General features: G+C 44.2%; 1 protein-coding gene across 2 annotated transcripts in view; it reads right to left on the bottom strand.

The window, feature by feature from the left end:
• Nucleotides 1-2,113: 2,113 nt before the first annotated feature.
• The window catches only part of LOC141145230 (NXPE family member 1-like), a 334,823-nt gene continuing 314,249 nt past the window's right edge, over nt 2,114-22,687 (bottom strand). For both annotated transcript variants that reach the window (XM_073631736.1, XM_073631735.1), the window contains exon 6: nt 2,114-3,280. In XM_073631736.1, coding sequence (XP_073487837.1) covers nt 2,742-3,280 — 539 coding nt within the window. In that variant the 3' untranslated portion in view covers nt 2,114-2,741. The remainder of the gene's footprint in view (nt 3,281-22,687) is intronic.

Raw genomic sequence — 22,687 nt, 5'->3', positions numbered from 1 at the left:
GACTAAGACTGGGCTGCCATTAAAGTTCATGTGTGTGTAAAGGCAGGCGTCCCAATACTTTTGGCTAAATAGTGTATCTGTAAAAGGCTTACAATGCTAGTGGAACCCTCCTACACATAAATACTACATTTAGACATAGTTATAGGACCTAATAGATGAGACAACTTCTCTACATGAAGTAACATGGTTGGGATCTGAACCCGTACACTCAGGGATGCTAAGCAGAAGTTCTAACCTCTAAGCCACAGAGCTGCCACATGTGAGAGCCCCCTACACATAACTACACATAAAAACACATAAATACTGCATTTCTTTGGACACACAAGTGATGGAATTACATTACTCAAGAGTTATTCTTCTTGATTTATTCTGTGATATTTGGTGTTTTTTTGTGGGTGAGAGTAGAATATTACCCTCAAATTTTTGGGAATTACATTTTGCTTTCTGATGTTGGTACACATATCACATTTTTTGGGCTCAAATTATGAATATTTGGAAATAATAAAAGGCACAAAAACTTGTGATTCATTTTACATTTTGCATCAGCAATGGTATTGTTTGTGGATTGTAAAGACACCTGTGTGAGTTTGGGGTAAAGATTGTTGTGAGATGGAGAGTAACAAGTGAAAGTGACAGAGAAAAATATATTTTACCAAAACATCAAAACATTCCACATTCTAGTATTCTTAAAATCAAAATATTTTAAGTAGAAGCAACAATGTTGCAAAGGAAAATTTATTTCACAAATGTATCTTTATTTCAGAAAGATACATTTCATCTCAACATTAAAAGGTTTTTTTTGTGAAAGTTACAATTGTTCCATTAGAATCAATGGTTTAGGCCCCTTTCACACGATTGGACCGTTCAGGTCCGCCTGTCAGTTTTGACAGCGGACCTGAACGGGCACTCCATGTTAGCCTATGGAGCGACAGATGTCAGCGGAGACATGTCCGCTGACATCCGACCCCGTCCGATCCGCTAAAAGCAGATGGATGGCCCTACGTCCAGGTCCGTCGCTGGTGGATCGGATCGGGTGAGATCTGATGAAAACGGACATGCTGTCCGTTTTCATCCGATCCCTCCATAGGCGGCAGCGGCACCTGACAAGCCCCTCCCCGCTCAGTGAGCAGAGAAGGACCTGTCATCCGCCGGCTCAGCGGAGATCAACGGACTGATCTCCCGCTGAGCCGGCGGACCGAGGCGGGCTCCGTAGAAACGGAGTCTGCCTCGTGTGAAAGGGGCCTAATACTTCATTTGAACTAGAATAGAGCAGATTTTCATTTGAAAAAAATGCTCTCTAATTAGCTCTCATTTTGGTATTTACTATAGCGCCGGCTAAAAAAGACACTTGAGTTAAAATTAGAGTTATTTTCAGGTCTGAGCATGCTCAGTTGTGTTGGCACCTAGCTGTCCAAAATGGGGAATTTTTCACTTCTCAGACTTTTAAAGATATTTCAGCGTAGAAATCACTTTTTCACACAGTTTAAAAGCAGATTATCTTTAAATAATATACCGCATAGTTCAGTACCATTTAGGCAATTATATCATGCTCTAAATATTATTTCCATGTGCAATTCTCCAGGTTTGAGCAGAGTAAGGGTTTGGGCACTATTTGGTTTCAGGGAACTGTAGTAAATTCGATTTTGGGAGTATTTTCTCACCAGCGCTATAGTGAATACCATTTTCGCACTAATTAGCGCTAATTAGCGCTAATTACAGCGAATTAGCACGAATTAGCGCTAATTAGCACCGGAGCTCTATAGTAAATGACCCCCCCTGAGTCCTTAGATGGCAAAATTAAACAACCATGGAGAAAATGGACTGCTGGTAAACAATCACTGTGTATTATATTGTATAGAGTAGCCACAGGATGTCAATTCCTCAGGGCCGTTTACTCAGACCGGACCATATAAACAGGGGTTAGCTCTGTAAAACAGTCTGTGCAGGTAGGCCATATAGTGAAAGTAGCTAAAGAACATGAATGGCGAGACTGGTTAGCTAATAGACAGTCAAGGACCATATAGGTCTGCTCACCCGACCAGAGGGCAGGAGTGACCCATAGCAGGAAGGTGTCACGAATGTCCCGATTGAAGCCCTCCTGATGATGGAAGTGTCACAGTGACCAAGCCTGGTCATCAGTTGGGCTCAGATCTCGTGCCCAGGATCGTGGAGCGTGAGCCTTGTGGATCCACTCACTATTGCAGATTCACTCGCAATTAGCAACTGTATGGTTAAAGTGCATTATAGTATTGATTTATTAGAGGCAAATAAGCTATTCATTTTGCAAAAAAACTTGCACCAGAGCTTAGTGAATATGATGAAGCTTCACTTTGTCAAAAACTACTCAATCATGTTCAAGGAAAAAAAACAAACAGCATTTTTGCTTGTCCACAATTGGATTATGGAAATCATTAGAACATCACCTCATTCACTAAGCTCTGGGGCAAATTCTCTTGCGAAGTGCAGCTTCGCTTGCAAAGTCTATTTGTCTTTAGTAAATCAGCCCAATGGCCCTGCTAAAAAACAATTAGGAAATTATAGGTATGTCCAGGCAATGTAGTTAAAATCATAGAGCTGGGTTGAGACAGGAACATATGCTGGGCAGCAAAGGGTGCCAGTGATTTTCAGCATTCTGTTCAGATTTTCTAAATGGCACAGTAGCTATTATATTCCTACTTCACCTCTAGTATGATGCAAAATTGGGAAAATAAAACAATGACGACAAATCTTTATTTCACATTTCAGCTACAGATGTATGTCATTAGCATGTTGATCTCATTTCTTACATATGCTTCTGGAGGATGAAACCGATTGTAATTAAATGCAGTAGTCATATCCCAACCATTTATAAAACCAACATTGATGTCTTTAAAGATAATTTCCATAATGAGATAGTGAACATATGCATGGAAATCACTCATTCCTTCAAATTCTCCTCCCATCTCACTTGTATTCTCTGTCTTGATGATAACTTTCGTTTCTGGGCTTCTCAGAAGCAGGCGCTCTATGGCACGTCGGATATTGTACAGCCTTTTAATGTAGTGATGCACAGGGAATAATCTAAAATGCACCCCAATATTGAAAGCAATCACAGTGTACTGATTTCCTCCTATTAAGTCAATTTCACGTGGAATAGTGCGCTCCTCTGTGAGGGTTGTGAATCCAACATAAATAAATGGCCTTGCATGATGTTTCCAAAGAACATGGATATTTCTTTCAGTGTCAACGCCTAAATGCTTTTGTGACCATCCTCCTTCATAGACATTGAGAAATTTTATGTCTAGAAAAAAAACAAAAAAAAAAAAAATTTTACTGTGAAAATTTTGGTAGGCTTTGGAAATCTAAATGATTACTACTAGATTAAAAAATGCGGGTAAACAATTAGAAACATAGTACCAGAGATGGAAAAACATCCTAAAATCTGGCAATTTGCCTTATTTGACATGGATTTAAAATTATGAAATAAGATCATACAAAAAATTTTCCCGGATATATGTCTCCCTCACATATCTTACACCTTTTGAACTGAAAAACATCTTGAAAATTTTCCACATGAAAATAGGATAGCAAACTATATTATCCTAAGCACAATGGGATACATTGGATTCTCTGGATTTCTTAAAAGGATTAGCATCATTGGCATCTTGGACAGAGAAGAAAAATTACTGATTAAAAAGTAAAAATATATCTCTCTTTAAACAAACTTTTCTCAGGTACAGCAAAGTATCAACATTTTGCTGCAATTTAACAATGCTTCACGCAGCAATACGGTTATTCCATGCAATGCTGTAAGTCATAAATGTGTACAAGAAGCAGACCATGAAACAAATACTTCAATATCCTCAAAAACATTGAAAACCCAGCAGGATAAAAAGGATAAATTAAAAGAAACATCATTGCAGGATTACTGTGATAAAAAAAACAGAAAAGACTAGGTAGTTGCTAGTTTTAAAAAAGTAGCAGTACAGTAGCAGTAGCAACACCAGCGATGTGTTGAGTTGATGTATAAAATCAGAGAAGCATTGCACTCCCATAAGCCAACCAGTGGCAGCCCGTCCATATGGGGCACAGGGGCGCCAGACGCATGGATCCCAATGGGCTTTTTTTTTTTTTAGAAGCATGTGATTAGAGCCCGAGGCTCCAATTGGCTTAAAAAAAGGGTGGGCTCGGGACGCAGAGCACTGCGCCCTGAGCCCACCCAGTTGTGGGACAATAGCAAATACATTTTTGGCTACTGTCTTCCTGATTCTCCTTCCAGTTAATAAGGAACGTGGGTCCTGAGATCCATCACCCGACTGGCAGAGAGGAAAAGCGATCCGTTTTGCCGCCTAGGAGGAGGAAGGAGACGCATGGCTGGATGGCCAGGGCTGGTGTACGAATGAACTGATTGGGGGGGTGGCTGTGGGTGCATTGTTTGCCGTCCCCCCACAAAAAATGACCACGAGCCACCAGCTGCCACTGCAGCCAACCTAGTGTAAACTTAGAAATGGCTTCAGCCCATGAGTTTCCGCCAAAACCACGCCCCCGATGTTTTGCTCCACCCACCAGAACTTAATCATAGGTCCTATTATGAAGCTTTGGTGGGTGGAGCAAAACCTCAGGGGGCGTGGCTGAAACTCATGGGCTGAGGCCATTTTTACATTTACACTAGGTTGGCTGTATGGGAGGGCAGCACGTCTTTGATTTTATACATGCATGGCTTCGGATGAGCACCATTGGCAGCCTGCACATTTTCTCCCTGGTGACTGCGGGAGTTTAGTTTCCCCAGCTTAATCAGCTTTCATAATCTAACACCTAAGGTGAGATGAGTTGCTATTTGGTTCCCAGATTAAAAATTTCACTAAGAGAAATACAGAGTGTATCTATCTACGGCTTCAGTACCGTAACCTTCTAACTAACCTGGAACAATCTTGTAGATTAGAAAGCAAAAACCTCTTATCTGCAATTCAGCAATGCAAAAAATTATTAAAGTCATGGCAGCAGCATGACAACTTGTTAGCTGGTATTTTCAGAAGAAGAGGACACCAATGGGAAAAATAATAAATGCATATATATTTGCAAGAAAAAATGTGCAGTTATTTTTTTGCAACTAAGCCCGCAAAGCATTGCAGCCGTGATCAGTGGAGGGGGGGGTCCCATTTGCATCATGTTACACCCTAAATACAGGTCTAACATGTAACATTTGGGAAAAGGTTAGCCTTTAAGTAAACAGTTCTATGTACTTAAATTGTAGCTAGGCTACTGGCATTCAACTATTTATACATACTTAAGCAGTAAATACACCATAAAAAAAAGCTTTCACAGACCTCTGTTGCCTCAGGCACTGTGGAACACTTCATCCTCAAAGTTTACAGCAGAAGCAGCACTAAAGTAATTTTCACTGCAGCTCAGCTCTCCCAGAACACCTTCTCTGTGTTTACATTAGAAGATAGGAGACTGGAAGGCTGCCAATTCACTGTTGGAAGGGGTGAATTGGAATTTTGAAGCCTCTTGCCCCCACACCATGTGAATTTGCTTATCCACAAAAACAATACATAAATAGTAAACCAAGACATTATTTTCCCCAAGTCCTTTATTAAAAAATAAAAATCCCTGAAAATGCCCCACAATATAAATCCATCACCAGTCATGTTGTCCAGCGATGCAGATCCTTGTTAGCCATGATGAATGAGGCCCGCCTACTTTGGCGAAAGAAAAAAACAAAAAAGCTGTCACGCTCTGTGATCACTGCGTCCTTTGGATAGAGCTGATCACAGATTGGGGTAAAGGGCCAATCATAGCGGCCCTTTACCATGTGATCAGCTATGTGCAATCACAGCTCATTGCATGTAAACAAATGCATTTTCTTTCCTCAGCGCTGACAGTGTGTGAGGAAAGGAAATACGATAACCGGTTTCCTGTGACAGGGGACATTTACACTGATCAGTGCCCTGATTATCCATGCAGCTCCATAAGTGCCAATCAGTATCCATCAGTGCAGCATATCAGTGCCCATCAGTGCAGCATATCAGTGCCCATCAGTGCCACCTTATCACTGCAGCCTTATCACTGCAACCTTATCAATGCCTCAGTGCTCATCAGTGCAGCTTATCAGCGCCCATCAGTACAGCCTCATCAGTGCTCATTAGTGCTCATCAGTGCAACCTCATCAGCGCACATCAGTGAAGAAAAAAAAAAATTATTTTCAAAATGTTATAACAGAAACAAAGAAAAAGTTTTGTTTTCAAAATTGTTGGTCTTATTTTGTTTGTACACTGGTACAGTGTTGCATGACCGCACAATTGTCATTCCAAGCGTGAGAGCGCTGAAAGCTGAAAATTGGCCTGGTCAGGATGGGGGTGAAAGTGCCTAGTAGGCAAGTGGTTAAAGGAAATGTGTGTAGCACTACCCCCGAAGCAGCCGCTTGAGTTTGTTCAGTCCAGTAACAGTTTCACCCCCCTCTGGCACACCTGGCAATAGTGTAAGTGCAAAAACCAATGAGAAACACACACGTTATGATAAAACACAGAAACTGTCTTTACTGCAATATTTCTGTTGAAAAGTAACAAACAGTAACATTATATATGTTCAAGTAATGCAACGAGAGAGCAATAACTGAGGTGATGACCGCTATAGCTCAATACTATATTCAGGCTGCTTTCAGGGGATTCAAAACCTAAGGATAACCCCAAAAGCATAGGCACACTTACATGGCAAATAAATCACAATATGGCAATCCATATCAGATTGGTTACCTTTACTCAGGTTGGCGCTATGAGTCCAGGCAGGAGAGAGCAGAGGAATGAACCTCTTTGTGTCATGGCCTCTTTCTTCTGTCCCCTGACACCAAAGGCCCAACTTTAACTGATCATCAGTGCCCTGATTACAACAAATACAGTGTCACAAAACAGTGCCCACCAATGCCAGCCTACAGTGGCCACCAGTGGCAGCAATCAGTGCCCATCACTGCCCACAAGTCCTATCAATCAGTGCCCATTAGCAATGCCAGTTAGTGCTGGCAATCAGTGCCACCTATCAGTGCTGCCCATCAATGCCCATCACTGCTGTCGATCAATGCCCATCAGTGTCGCCCATCAGTGCCACCCATCAATGCCCATAAGTGTGCATCTGTACCACCTATCCGTGCCCGCCAGTGCGCCTATCAGTGTCCACCAGTGCCGCCTATCAGTGCCCACCAGTGCTGTCTATTAGTGGCCACCAGTGCCACCCAACAGTGCCCAGCAGTGCCACCTATCAGTGCTCATCAGTGTCACCTATCAGTGCCCATAGGTGCAGCATATTAGTGCCTCCTCATCAGTGCCACCTCATCAGTGCCCATAAGTGCCACCTCATCAATGCCCACCAGTTCAGCCTATCAGTGCCGCCTCATCAGCGCACATCAGTGAAGGCAAAAATTACTTAGTTACAAAATTTACTGACAGAAAAAAAGTAAAAAACATTTTTTTTTCAAAATTTTTGGTAATTTTTTTGTAAAAAATAAAAAAAACAGTAGTGATTAAATACCACCAAAAGAAAGCTCTATTTGTGTGAAGAAAATTATAAAAATTTGTTTGGGTATAGTGTTGCATGAACGCGCAATTGTCATTCAAAGTGCGACAGCGCTGAAAGCTGAACAATGGCTTGGGCAGAGAGGGGGTGTAAGTGCCTGGTAGGCAAGTGGTTAAACACTTTATTCAAATCAACATGTAATGGCTTAACTTCATAGATAAACTGTTCCACACACCCACTGCATATACAGAGCCCTGAATATGTACAGTATGTGCGGGTCCGTATGGCACTAGTAGCTTCAGTCCTTTTGAAGAACAGATAAAACTGTGTGTCTTCAGCTAGCCACTTTTGTTGGTGCACTTAAACTCCTGAATAGCAGGGCCAAACACCACAACTGGCCCGGATTATCAAGTGAAGAAGGCAGGATCTTTCTCAGCAAGGTGAAAGGACAATGGTGTCTGTATACAGTGTCCCTGGAAATGAATGGCCTTATCATTTAGCCCTGTGGCACTACAAGTGTCAGCAAGATGACTAACAGCAATGACGTCTGTATACGGTGTCCATTTAACTTCTTCTGTGGTGCAGTGTCTCTGTTTCCTGCAAATGGGCAAAAGCACCCTCACCCAACCCTGTGGTCAAGGCCCAAACGAACATCCTGGAACAGCAGGCTCTCCTAGCGACCCGATTGGTCACCTCACACTGGAACGCTTCACCATCGGTGCAGGTGTGTCTGAATGTGCACCTGGGACCCCCCATCTCAGGCTGGATGTCCCGACTGGCGGCAAAGGCCTAAAGCGCACGGCAAAATCACCTGAGAGACAGCATCTCTCCCTCAGGTCTGATATCTTCCTCCACCTCGTGCTGTCTGAATTCTGCTCAGAAAATCAAAATGGAGTCTCTCCTTTCCTGCTTTCAGAGCATGCTGGCCTTTTGTAGTTCCATACAGTCTAATCTTAATGTGAAATGTGAGTTCTAGAACTACATTTCCCTGTATGCTTTGCTTCCTGGTCACTCAATCACTCTATTGGCAGGATGTAATGATGTGTCTTTTGATACTGCAGGTAAGATAGCCAGCTCCCTGCTACATGTGCATTTAATATTTTACTTTAAACATTATTAAAATCATTGCTCCTGCCAAACAGAATATTTCCATTCTTTTTTCCTTAGAAAATGCGCAATACGTTTTTCCAAGATTCAGCTTCCTTTGACTTCAATAGGGTTTGGATTTGGCACCGCAACATTCTGCAAACCCACCCTGAACCAAACCCAGGTATATTTAGTCCATCGCTAATGATTAATTACTCCACAGTGTCTTCAGCTACAGTGGGCCGTGAGAGCTTGTTTTAAAGTGCATTTACTGTTTGTTTGTTTTTTGCTTTTTTTATATATTAGTTCTTTATTATAAATTTTTCATCATTACAAACCAAAATACATTATTATTGGATATAGTACTTATCACTTATACAGTTTGTCCATAAATTCCTTATTTCTAATACCTTACATATGGTCAATCGATGGCAAATTCTGAGTTTTTCTATCTTTTTCTTACATATATTCTCTAATCCACATAACAAGTATTTAACCACAAATAATAACAACATAATCATAAACATACCAAAAAAAACCCAAAAAAAAACACACCCCACCACAAGCAAGTCAGAAGACGTTCCATTTCCTGCCCACTGTAATATTCTAACTTACTGTACCTATGTAAAAGTTACCTCTGCCGGCTGCTTAAGTCCATAGTTTCTTCTCTACCCACTGATTTTACCCTCTACCTTCATATTCCGTCTGGTACCATTTTTACTATCCATAATTATGCTTGCCCATCCTTCTAAGGATCAGCAAAAGCCAGTGAGGATGGGGCTAACGTGGAACCGAAATCCATGGTTTCCACAGTTTGTACAGGTAATTGGGTATGCCTCTGTTACAATAGATCTGTTGTTCCTTCAGAATATTGTCGTTTACCTGAAGGCGCCATTCCTCAAAAGAAGGTGCACTCAGAGATATCCACCTTAGGGCAATTAGCTTTCGTGCCATAAACAGTAGTCTGCTAATTAGTATCAGAATCTCATGGGGCATAAGTTCTACATCAAGGTAGCCGAGCAGGCATATTTTAGGGTCCCTATGGATATATGTATTAAAGGTTTTGTTAATTGTATTTACTACCTCTCGCCAATATTTAACCAGTTTAGGACAGTTCCACAACATATGTATTAAATCAGCAGGTGATTTTTGGCACCATGGACAGTCCGGGGAATCACGCCTACCCCACTTAAATAGTTTGACCGGTGTTCTATATACCCTGTATATTATAAATAATTGGGTCAGACATTGTGCTGGTGATAATGAAACTAGGGGTACCCTTTCTAATATTGTTTGCCAAGTAGCATCTGAAATGTCCCCTATATCGAGCTCCCACCCTCTTCTGCCTGGGCAAACACCCTCATCTCGATATGATCTCGTAAGTTGAAGCATACAGAGATGAGATCAAGCCTTTTTTTTCAATCATCCGTGCTAATAAAGTTATAAGTGGCATTGGTTTTATCTCTTTCTTTTCCCCTTTAAACTGGGATTGGACCGCGTGTCTTAGTTGTAAGTATTAAAAAAAAACTATGATGGAGTAAATGAAAAGATTCTTGTAAATCCTGAAAGGAGCGTAGAGTATTATGTGAGTACAACTGTGTGATATATTGGAGGCCCTTAGAGCGCCAGCTTTCAAATACCTCCAGTTTACCTAGTTCTTTATATTGCCTATTCCCCCAAAGTGGTGAATACTCCGAGGCACCTTCATATTTCATTATACTCCTCATTTCCTTCCAAACGCTATTCATGAGTGCCATTATTGGGCTCCTACAGGTATGAACAAAGGCCGCAGATTCCAACTGGGTCAGGAGGTTGTAGTGAGAGCTATTACTTAGCAGTAGGGCCTGTATAATGTCCACCCAGTTCACAACTCCCCAGCCAGCAAATTGCTGAAGCTGGGCGGCTATGAAGTAAAGTCTAGGCTGAGGTATCGCCAATCCGCCCCCATCCCTTTCTCTCTGGAGAATTGATAGTCTAATCCTGGTATTTTTTCCTTTCCATAATAACCTTCGAAAAATTGATTCTATTTTTTTGAACCATTTGAGAGGTATCCATATCGGTGAGTTGTGAAAAATATATAATAATTGAGGGGCCCAGAACATTTTTATAAGGTTTGCTTGACCTACCATCGATAAGGCCAACTTAGTCCATGCCATGCTCTTAAGTTGGAATTTAGTAAGGATAGGGGATAAATTATTAGTGCATTTAATTTTGTTTAGAACATGTATATACTTTAACCACTTGTGGAATATTGTTGTTATGGCAGCAGTCCCTCCTCTAAAGTGAAGCCAGGGCTGGGATTTCAGTCATGTGATCGGACTGGAGCACCCTTAGATTAGGTAAGTATACACATCTTTCCTTTACAGGGTAGGTAACATAGGGCTTAGAATGAGGGTGGGAACAGGTTTAGGTTTAGTAATGCCGCGTACACACGAGCGGACATTACGGCGGACTTTGCCCGGCGGACTTTTCGATGTACTTTCCGACGGACTTTCTGAATGAACGGACTTGCCTACACACAATCCACCAAAGTCCGTCGAATTCGTACGTGATGACGTACGACCGGACTAAAACAAGGAAGTTCATAGCCAGTAGCCAATAGCTGCCCTAGCATGGCTTTTTGTCCGTCGAACTAGCATACAGACGGCGGACTTTTCGACCGGACTCGATTTCAACGGATAAATTTTAAACAAGTTTCAAATCTAAGTCCGTCCAACTTTTGAGAAAACAAAGTCCGCTGGAGCCCACACACATCGAATTGTCCGACGAAATCCAGTCCGCCGGGCAAAGTCCGCCGTAATGTCCGCTCGTGTGTACGCGGCATTAGATTTTGACCAGACTTCTACTTTATTGTCCATAGCATGGCCACAGTTATAGTAAGAATAGGGATGAGCCGAACCCCCCCCCCCGGTTCGGTTCGCACCAGAACCTGCGAACGGACTGAAAATTCGCACAAACGTTAGAACCCCGTTGACGTCTATGGGACTCGAACGTTCGAAATCAAAAGTGCTCATTTTAAAGGCTAATTTGCATGGTATTGTCCTAAAAAGGGTTTGGGGACCCGGGTCCTGCCCCAGGTGACATGTATCAATGCAAAAAAAAGTTTTAAAAACGGCCGTTTTTTTGGGAGCAGTGATTTTAATTATGCTTAAAGTAAAAAAAAAAAAAAGTGAAATATTCCTTTAAATATCATACCTGGGGGGTATCTATAGTATGTCTGTAAAGTGGCACATGTTTCCCGTGTTTAGAACAGTCCCTGCACAAAATGTAATTTTTAAAGGAAAAAAAGTAATTTAAAAGTAATTTAAAACTGCTTGCAGCTTTAATGTAATGTCGGGTCTTGGCAATATGGATGAAAATCAGTGACACAAACGGCATGGGTACCCCCCAGTCCATTACCAGGCCCTTTGGGTCTTGTATGGATATTAAGGGGAACCCCGCACCCAAATTAAAAAAGGAAACAGCAGTATACAGGCTCTGTACTCTGAACAGCAGTATACAGGCGGTGCAAACAAGACATGGACTGTAGGTTTGTTGTTAAGTAGAATCTGTTTGTAATTTTGATCTGGTACATTTTTAACGTGTTTAGCTCCAGCCAAAAAATCTATTTTAAGCTTTTTGGAAAACATAGGGAAGGGTTATCACCCCTGTGACATTTGTTTTGCTGTCTGTGCTCCTCTTCAGAAGATTTCACCTCACTTTTTGTCCCAATGACAAATGTTTTTTGAAAATTTGGGTTTTTTTGTGAAACAAGGATTGGTGATAAAGCATCAGTGGAAAGGAGAAATGTTTTTCCCATATTAACTCTTACAGGAGAGAATTTCCCTTCCTAGGGGTAGATTTCATCTCACTTCCTGTTGTCTCCTTCCGTTTGCAAGTAGAAGTCGTTTGTAACTTGGATGTTTGAAAGTAGGGGCCTGCCCTAGATACTCAGCAGAAATTTGGGCCTTAGGTGTTGTTGTGGCCACAACACTGTAAGTCCTCACAGGGCCCTGCTGTGAAATATTAGATCAAGAATTGTAATTACATGCCCCTGTTGAACAGGGGCAGAAAAATTGGGCCTTTGATGGTGGTGGTGGTGCTGGTGTCACAACACTGTAATGCCCCGTACACACGGTCGGACTTTGTTCGGACATTCCGACAACAAAATCCTCGGATTTTTTCAGACGGATGTTGGCTCAAACTTGTTTTGCCTACACACGGTCGCACAAAGTTGTCGGAATCTCCGATCGCCAACAACGCGGTGACGTACACCACGTACGACGAGACTAGAAAAGGCCGGTTCAGAACCAAGCGCGGCACCCTTTGGGCTCCTTTTGCTAATCTCGTGTTAGTAAAAGTTTGGTGAGAGACGATTCGCGCTTTTTCAGACTCGTGGCTTTCAGATCGTTTTCTGCCGTTCAGTTTGTGCTTGTGGGTTTGTATCTGCTCTTCAGTGCGTGCAGTCAGTTCGTATCAGAGTTTTCTGTGTGATCTTGCCCGCTCGTTGCTGTTTTTCAGGTCGCTCTTCACAGGCCTTGCTGTTCTTCAGTGCGTTCTGTTACTTCGTTCTGAGCAGCCGACCGTTTTCTAGCCATGTTGCGTATGCGTACTCCTCGTAGAGTTCGTGCTGTGCGGGGGCTTGGTGTTGGGGTCCTGACCTTGACACAAGTCCAGTCCATGAACAGGGTGGGGAGGAGTTCATGGACCAAGAATTGGTTGCTTCAGCGTGACCAGTTCTGTCATATGCCTTTGCTCCGTGAGATCCGTGAGAATAATCCTGATGATTTCAGGAACTTTCTCAGGATGACGGACCCCGTATTTCACCGTTTGTTGGCTTCGCTGACCCCCTATATCAGCAGGCAGGATACCTGCATGAGGCAAGCCATCACTCCGGAGCAGAGGTTGGTCGCTACCTTGCGGTATTTGGCCACAGGGAGAAGTCTGCAGGACTTGAAGTTCTCGACAGGCATCTCCCCCCAGGCTCTGGGGATCATTATCCCAGAGACCTGTTCTGCCATCATCCAGGTCCTGCAAAAGGAGTATATGAAGGTAAAATTTTTATCCTTTTATATCCCATTTTATTGTATTTAATGTTTGATAATATATTGTATTTCTTCCCTCATTCCCTAATTACCATGATTGTAATATGCTGTGAATGTCCCCTTTGTTCTCATGCATGCTGGATTTTTATGTAATTATTATTTTAGGTCCTTCATACATATTTGCCCTTCAATAACCTCTCCAGCATGGTGTCTCCTGCCCTATATTCACCTCATGTAGTCACTTAACAATGTATTTTATCAGCTCCATAGTAGTGCTTTTCCCCAAACACCCCCTAAAATGTTTGGAAATGTTATTTTTGATTTAAATTCAGGCAGAGTGGCAGAGGCTTTTTTTTTGTGGTGTCCCCAAATTTTTAGTAACCCTCCCTCCCCCCAACTGCTAAGTCAGCTGATCCCAATTCTCTATCCTCAATCATCTATCTGCTGACTTTGCCAAACCCATACACACTATACCCACCTCTTTACTGGTCAGATTTATGGATGAATTCCCCATGCATGTAGTGCAAGGGCCTGCCTGTATACTTTCCAATGGTACTGTTTAAAGTTTTTGTATCCTATTATTATCTTGATAGGTAATAGCAGAATGTCCAAATGTCCTGAAATGTGTATAGTGTGTATTTATATCTTTGTATTATGACACTTCTTACCTGTCCAGTGGGCTGCCAATAGTGTAACTAAGGAGGGGCTGTTCCAAGTAATACCCATTATTTAGGCATTCATCTCTCAATGAAGTGAAGAGGGTTACCTGTCCAAGAGTTCCCCCCCCCCTATAATGTTAGAAATGGCCCATGAGAGGGGGGGAGGGGGAATATGATAGGTGTACCTTATACTTTGGCCTTGTTAAATTCCCCTTATTAAATGCTATCTGGAGGTTGACCCATAATGTTTGTGTCTAATCTGCTTGCCAGGTTTCTGTGAAAAAATAGTAATGTTTCTTGTTTTTTACTCAACAGTTTCCTTCCACGCCACAGGAATGGCAGACTGTGGCCTCCCACTTTGCCCAGCGGTGGGACTTTCCTAACTGCGGAGGGGCAATTGATGGGAAACACGTCCACATCGTCCCACCACACAACTCGGGGTCGTACTATTATAATTACAAGGGGTTTAATAGTATAGTGATGTTGGCGGTGGTGTCGGCTAATTACGACTTCTTGTATGTGGACGTGGGGAAGAATGGCCGGATGTCCGATGGTGGAGTGATCGCCCAGACGGAGTTCTACAGGCATCTCCAGAATGGCAGCTTGGACTTGCCACCTCCAGAGGACAATGTTGAAGGTCTCCCATTTGTGTTCGTTGCTGATGAAGCATTTGCGCTGGGGGACCACCTGATGCGGCCTTTCCCGATGAGGACCCTCACCCCGGAACAGAGGGTTTTTAATTACCGGCTGGCCAGAGCCCGAAGAGTGGTGGAGAACACATTTGGAATCCTGCCCAGCCGGTTCCGATTATTTATGACACCCATCCATATGGCGGAGTATAAACTGAACCATATAATACTTGCCTGCTGTGTTCTCCATAATTTTCTACGAAAACATTCAGCCAACTATGCTGGCTCAGTTGGGCCTGAGGCCGGAATCCCAAATACATCAACAATGACGGCACTTGAAAGTGGCCGTCCTGGCTTGCCCTCCCTGAATGCCCGTGATGTCTGGTTACGATACCTGGAGTTCTTTGCGGGTAGGGGGGCTATCAATATGCCAGACAATATGTGACACCTTTTTCAAATAAAAAACAACCAAAAGAAATTCTTGGTGGACATTTACTGCTTGTGTTTGTTTTAGCTGACCCTGACAGAAATGTGTTGAGTGCAGAAAATGTCGTGATTGGGTAACCTTATAAAAAACAGTGTTGGCTGGTACTTCCTAAATGCAAAAACACATTTCACTACAAGTGCACTTGCAACTGCACTGAACCTGCACTTGTAGTGCAAAGAGGATTTGCCCTTAGGAAATAACCCCCATTTGTGCATAAAACAACAATTACATCACCCCAAAAGTGTTGTAGTGTTGAGACAATAATCCACACATTCTTGTGTAAGGCACTTTTTTATACCTGCACAATCACATGTGCATTTACCAAAGGTTTTTAAAACAAACCAACATGTTTGTTGTATAACAATGTTTGCAGTAGCATTATGAAAAATCAAAATATCCATTTCAGATAAAACAGGCCTGTGTAAAACCAACAAGAAAGCCAAAAAACCTGAACTTACAAAGTTCACATATGGTAAAACCTGAAGGCTATATCAGACATCAGTATTTATGAACTGTGTTTGATATAGCGTTCAGATGGGGGGAAATCACCCCTGGAAAAGCCAAATTTGGAAGATGCACACCAATTTACAAATGTCCACATGTGCTATCTGCCATCAGGGGGGATCAAGGGACGTGTTTGGGGGGAGCAAGCCCTTCCTCAACGCTACTTTATAATTGAGGAAGGGGTTGCCCCCCCAAAACGCGTCCATTGATCTCCCGTGATGGCAGATAGCACATGTTGGCACACTGTGTGCATCCTCCAAATTTGGCTTTTCTAAACATTGAAAAAATTTTGGAACGCTAAAACAGGTGATTTTGTGGGGTTTAAATTCGCCCCAAAACATCAATGATGTTATTATTTTTTTAATAACATCAGTGATTTGTTGATGTATGTTTTGCTATTGGAGATTACACCCCATGATCTCCCCGATCAGTATCTGGGCACTTTCAGATGTAAAGCGTTCTGGATCCCTCACATCACGATCACCTAAAAAGAGATAAAGAACAAAAAAAAAGGTCTCAAAAATCTGCCACCATCCATCTCTTTTACCTGAGCCTGTGGTCGCAGACACTCACCTGTTGTGGTGACAATCTCCACCACGTCTTCTTCCTCCTCCTGCTCAGCTTGTGTTTGCGGTATTTCCCCTTCTTCCAGAGGTGGGAGGTCTCTGCTCTCCTGGGATGAGTGGTGTCCTCCGAGTCTTTTCTCCCCTATGTAAAACAAAAATGGTATACTTAGCACACAGATATTTGATGGCAGAACTATAGAAATAGGAAACATTGCTTGGAAGTGGGGTACAATTGTCTATTTTAGCAGAGTTCCAAGATGTATATTTTTTATTGCCCTTTGTCAAGCTGCAATACTTTACCTGTTTGGTACAAGCTTCACAGATGTAGCCCCCCCTATAGTATACACTGGAGCACCTGTGTGGCCCCCCTAATAAAAATGGTGTTCTTGTGTCCCACACTAGTGCTCCAGTGTCCAGATGTGAAAACAGTTGCTCAGTGTCCTCTCCTTACACACAATCTAGTTTGCATTTCATTCTAGTAACAAACCCATCTACACAAACAAATATTTGGCATCCAAGTAGGCCCCCAAAAATGTGTGAAAATGCATATGGCCTAAACAATGGTGTTCTAGAGGCCGAAAGAAAAATGTTTGATACGAACGAATAATGTGCCCATGAACATTAAAGTTGACCTTTGGAAACGTTACAACTAATGAAAGCATATGGAGCAGAACGAACGTAATAAAGACAGAAAAAGAATAGGAACACAGCACAACTACTTACTTTTTTGCAGCACTCTCCGGATCTTTCGGTACTGCTCTGGCTCTCTCAACTTCAGGTTCGACCACCGCTTCCTGAGCTGATCTTTAGACCTTCGTACCCCGAAATTCCGCTCTAGACTCCTGACCACTTTCGCCATGATCTTGGCCTTTCGGATGTTGGGGTTGGGGTAAGGCCCATATTTTCCGTCATAGTCGGACTTCCTCATGATGTCGACCATCTCCAACATCTCCCCAAATGACATATTTGTGGCCTTAAAACGTCTCCTTCTGGATCGGGACGTGCCTGGATCCGCCCTTTCCTCCTCCTCGTTGCTACAATTAGCCCGCACCTGCTGTATGTCTGCCATCATGCTCTTCCCCCACTGCGCCGAACGAAAAGGGGCGGGGAATACACTAGAAAGAACGTCAGGGGCGGGCGGAGTTACACGCATGCGCAGTGTATATAAAGCGTAACACGCGTGCGTATTACGTTGGATCTGTGAGCGGAGGAAGGAGCATTGGACGCGCCGAACGTACGAACGAAGGTAAGAGACAAACTTGGGCCTATACTGCTTCTAGATTGAGGCCTATATTGTTACAAGATTAGGAGAGTTTTGTCTGACATTAGGCTTTGTCTTGTGTTGTGTCTTGCAGTGAACATGGATATGGTACAGAAAGATCAGGACTTCATTTCAGTCTTCATAGAGATGCTAAGGGAGCTGCCCTGTCTGTGGGAGATTAAACACCCCCATTACAAGAACCAAACAAAGAGGAAGGCAGTACTGGAGCAATTGTGTGAATTTGTGAAGCAGGTGATCCCCACGGCAGACATCACTTATTTAAAGTTTATCATTGGTGGCCTGAGGAACACATATCTGAAGGAGCGCTATAAAGTCCAGGATTCACAGAGATCCGGAGCAGCAGGTGACATCTATGTCCCCAGGATGTTGTACTACGACAAGCTGCACTTTGTGGCAGGCCAGACTGAACCCAGGCCATCCCTCTCCGGTCTTCCTTCCACGCTTCCTTCCCCCCCGGCTGAGGCTTCTGACGCCCAACCTGGGCCTTCCAGGCCACATGTGGAGGAGCCCAGATTGAGCCAGGTATAGCATTCCTCTAAATATTTCTGCTTGTCCAATCAATGATGTTAACTAGATGTTAGTTTGGAGTAGTAATTTATGATTGTGATTGATGATGCAAAAACTAAAACCATGTCCCTTTTTCATACACAGGGAAGTCTCAGCCAGGAGGTGGCCGGGACGAACCGGCTGGCTGATCTGCAGGTCCCTCCACCCCCCCTGGAAACAGAAAGTGGCAGTAGGAGGAGTGCCCTAGAGGAGGCGGCTATCAGATTTTTTTGTAGGGCTACAGAGGTCCTGGGAGCACCACACACCAGGCAGGAGAACTTTCTTGCATTCATTGCATATAAAATGCAGAGGATGGAGGAGGGCCAAAAAGCCATGTGTGAGGCCCTCATATCTGAGGCTCTGGCTAAAGGTATGAGGGGCCAAATTACACCTTACACACAGCTTTGGGATGGTCCTCCTCCTCCTCCTGCAGGTCCTACTCCTCCTCCAGGTCCTACTCCTCCTCCTGCCACATCTCCAACTGCACAGCCACAGCCGGGAAGGAAGTGTGAAAGGAAGACCAGACAGTGAGGACCCTGGATCCAGTCTGGTCGCCCAAAAGATGCAGCCTCTTGTGGTAACACAGCCTTGGGACACTGATGTCATCTGCTGCTATCCGAGTCTCTGTGAATCCCGGACCAGACTGCACTCCCTTACATATGGACTCCTCAGGCCACCAAGTTTTGATGTTGAAGAATTGATGTCTGCCGTGGGGGTCCCAGGCTTCACTAATTTCTCCTGTTGATCCAGTGTTGCCTTCCTCTTTGTTTGGTTCTGAGCCCTTAATAAAGGATTTTTGTTTTGAATTATACTCTCCTATGTGTTTTACTTAAAAAATGATGGTTTGTTTGTGAGGATTCAGGTACATTTCTAATATACAATGTGAAATGAACAAGGGACACAAACAACAAAAAATCTCATGGAGATTAAATAATAAAAGATATCAATGGAGTTGGGGTAACTTGCCACACAAAACACACACACAAATATTCTGGAGTAAAAATAAAAATAACATTGAACAAAGATCAGCCTTGGAAAAAATCCAAACATTAAAGAAAAAAAAGGCTTAAAAACCAAAAAAAAACAACATAAAAAATATAAAACTGTCAGATGTGACAACTAATAACAATATATTGAGGGAATCCCACTAAAAAAACACAAATAAAAGTTTGTGAGAAGTGTGTGTGAATATGAGCAGCAAAACGACTTAATTCTTGTCACATTATAAAGAAGAAGAGAGTGCGCTGTATTAAACCATTTTTTACATTGCAGCGTGACGAAAGTGCTGTATCCATTGCGAACGCTAAGTTTACCAGAACGAGCTGTCCCGTGTCGGAATTTCTTCTGAGCATGCGTGGCACTTTGTGCGTCGGAACAGGCCACACACGGTCGGAATTGACGCGATCGGATTTTGTTGTCGGAAAATTTTATCTCCTGCTGTCCAACTTTGTGTGTCGGAAAATCCGATGGAAAATGTCCGATGGCGCCCACACACGGTCGGAATTTCCGACAACACGCTCCGATCGGACATTGTCCATCGGAAAATCCGACCGTGTGTACGGGGCATAAGTCCTCACTCGCTCTTGGTGGGCGCAGAAATGGGCCCTGATGTGAAATATTAGATCAAGAATTGTAATTACATGCCTCTGTTGAACAGGGGCAGAAAAATTGGGCCTTTGGTTATGGTAGTGGTGCTGGTGCCACAACACTGTAAATCCTCACTCGCTCTTGGTGGGCGCAGAAACGGGCCCTGCTGTGAAATATTAGATCAAGAATTGTAATTACATGCCCCTGTTAAACAGGGGCTGAAAAATTGGGCCTTAGGCACTGGTGCTGGTGCCACAACACTGCAACCCCTCACAGGTACTCTAGTTGGAATGCAGAAATGAGCCCTGCTGCAAAGTATTGCATCAAAAATTGTAATTACATGCCCCTGTTAAACAGGGGCTGAAAAATTGGGCCTTAGGCACTGGTGGCGGCGCCTAGAACCAAAAAATGTTCTTACAAGCTATCAGCGTGATCATTGAGGAGGAAGAGGATAATTACTCAGGATAGTCACTCAGCATCAGCATAGGCAGTCTTTGAAGGGATCTGAGATTTCAAAAAAAATTATTCGGTTACATCAGCATCAGGTGCTTGGTAGCTGGTGGTGATCCAAGACTGATTCATTTTTATGAAGGTCAGTCGATCGACCGAGTCGGTGGACAGATGCACCCTGTGATCAGTTACAAAGCCTCCAGCAGCACTGAATGTGCATTCCGAAAGAACGCTGGATGCAGGACAGGCCAGTAGCTCAGTTGCATACTGTGCAAGCTCTGGCCAGTGATCCATCCTCAAGACCCAGTAACCCAGAGGATTTTCGGTGGGAAAGGTGTCCAAGTCAGATCTTGCCCCTAGGTATTCCTGCACCATGTAATACAGATGCTGGCGATGGTTGCTGGAACCGATCATACCTTGGGGCTGCGGACTAAAAAATTGCCTGAACGTATCGGTCAGACGGCCACCTTCTCCACCGCTCCTTCTTTGACTGACCGAAGCCTCAGCAACACGTTGTCCAGAAACAGGAGTTTGTAACCTCCCAGTCTCTGGGAACGCGTTGCACAGACCTTTCTGCAAGGCCTCCTGAAGATGTTTCATCCTCTGTTCCCTCTGCGACGGCAAGATAAGGTCTGCAACCTTACCCTTGTAACGTGGATCAAGGAGGGTTGCCAGCCAGTATTGGTCCTTCTCCTTGATACCACAAATACGAGGATCCTTCCACAGGCTTTGCAGGATCAGGGAGGCCATGCAGCGTAGGTTTGCTGAGGCATTCGGTCCGGAGTCCTCTGGGTCACTAAGGACGATATGGTCCGCAGCCACCTCCTCCCAGCCACATACAAGTCCATGTGTTTCTTGGGACTGATTCCTTAAAGACTGCTGCTGATGCTGAGTGCCAAGCTCCACCTCCATACTGGCACAATCCTCCTCCTCCTCCTCGTCCTCTTCCTGTGTGATCGGTGGGCACGCAGGAACACTGTCTGGATAAAGGGGGCCTTGAGAGCTAAGGAAGTCCTCCTCTTCCTGCCTCTGTTCTGCCTCAAGTGCCCTGTCCATTATTCCATGAAGCGTGTGCTCCAACAGGTGGACAAGGGGGACAGTGTCACTGATGCATGCACTGTCACTGCTCACCATCCTCGTGGCCTCCTCAAATGGTGACAGGACAGTGCATGCATCCCTGATCATGGCCCACTGGCGTGGGGAAAAAAAAACAAGCTCCCCTGACCCTGTCCTGGTGCCATAGTCGCACAGGTACTCTGCTGCGTGTGCAGCCACTGCAGCATGGCCAACGTTGAGTTCCACCTGGTGGGCATGTCACAGATTAGGCGGTTCTTGGGCAGGTTAAACTCCTTTTGGAGGTCTGCCAGCTGAGCACTGGCATTATATGACCGGCGGAAATGCACACAGACTTTCCTGGCCTGCCTCAGGACATCCTGTAAGCCCGGGTACCTGCCCAAGAACCGCTGCACCACCAAGTTAAGGACATGAGCCAAACAGGGCACATGGGTCATTTGTCCCTGTCGGAGGGCAGAAAGGAGGTTGGTGCCATTGTCGCAAACCACCATTCCTGCCTTAAGTTGGCATGGTGTCAACCACCCCTGAACCTGTCCCTGCAGAGCTGACAGAACCTCTGCCCAAGTGTGGCTCCTGTCCCCCAAGCACACCAGCTCAAGCACCGCATGGCATCTTTTGGCCTGCATACTTGCGTAGCCCCTTGAACGCCTACAGAGCACCGCTGGTTCCGAGGACAAAGCACAGGAAGAGGCCATGGAGGAAGAAGAAAAGGAGGGGGTGGAGGAGAGAGGTGTGTCACAATCATTAGTAGTGGCATTTTGGAGGCGTGGTGGCGGAACAACCTCCAACACTACTGCACCTTGTCCTGCATCCTTCCCAGCTGCCAGCAGAGTCACCCAATGCGCGGTGAAACTTAGGTAACGTCCCTATCCATGCCTGCTGGACCATGAGTCAGCGGTAATATGCACCTTACCGGTGACCGCCCTGTCCAGCGAGGCATGGACATTGCCTTTCACATGCCGGTAGAGAGCCGGAATCGCCTTCCGTGAGAAAAAATGGCGTTTGGGTACCTGCCACTGAGGAACCGCACATTCCACAAACTCACGGAAGGGGGCAGAGTCTACCAACTGAAAAGGCAGCAGTTGAAGTGTTAGCAATTTTGCCAAGCTAGCATTCAACCGCTGGGCATGTGGATGGCTGGGAGCGAATTTCTTTCGGCGGTGCAGCAGCTGGGGCAGGGAAATTTGCCTGGAACAATCTGACGTCGGTGTACTGAAAGCAGATTGCCCAAAAGTACTTGTCTGTGACACACCTAATTCTACACCTTCATTCCTCTCAGTGCAGGTCTCAGAGAGGACTGAAGGT

The sequence above is a fragment of the Aquarana catesbeiana genome, linkage group LG05, assembly GCF_042186555.1.
Source record: "Aquarana catesbeiana isolate 2022-GZ linkage group LG05, ASM4218655v1, whole genome shotgun sequence".
Lineage (NCBI taxonomy): Eukaryota > Metazoa > Chordata > Amphibia > Anura > Ranidae > Aquarana > Aquarana catesbeiana.
Note: the sequence above shows the minus strand (reverse complement) of the source record. Positions and strands in the feature narration are given on the sequence as shown.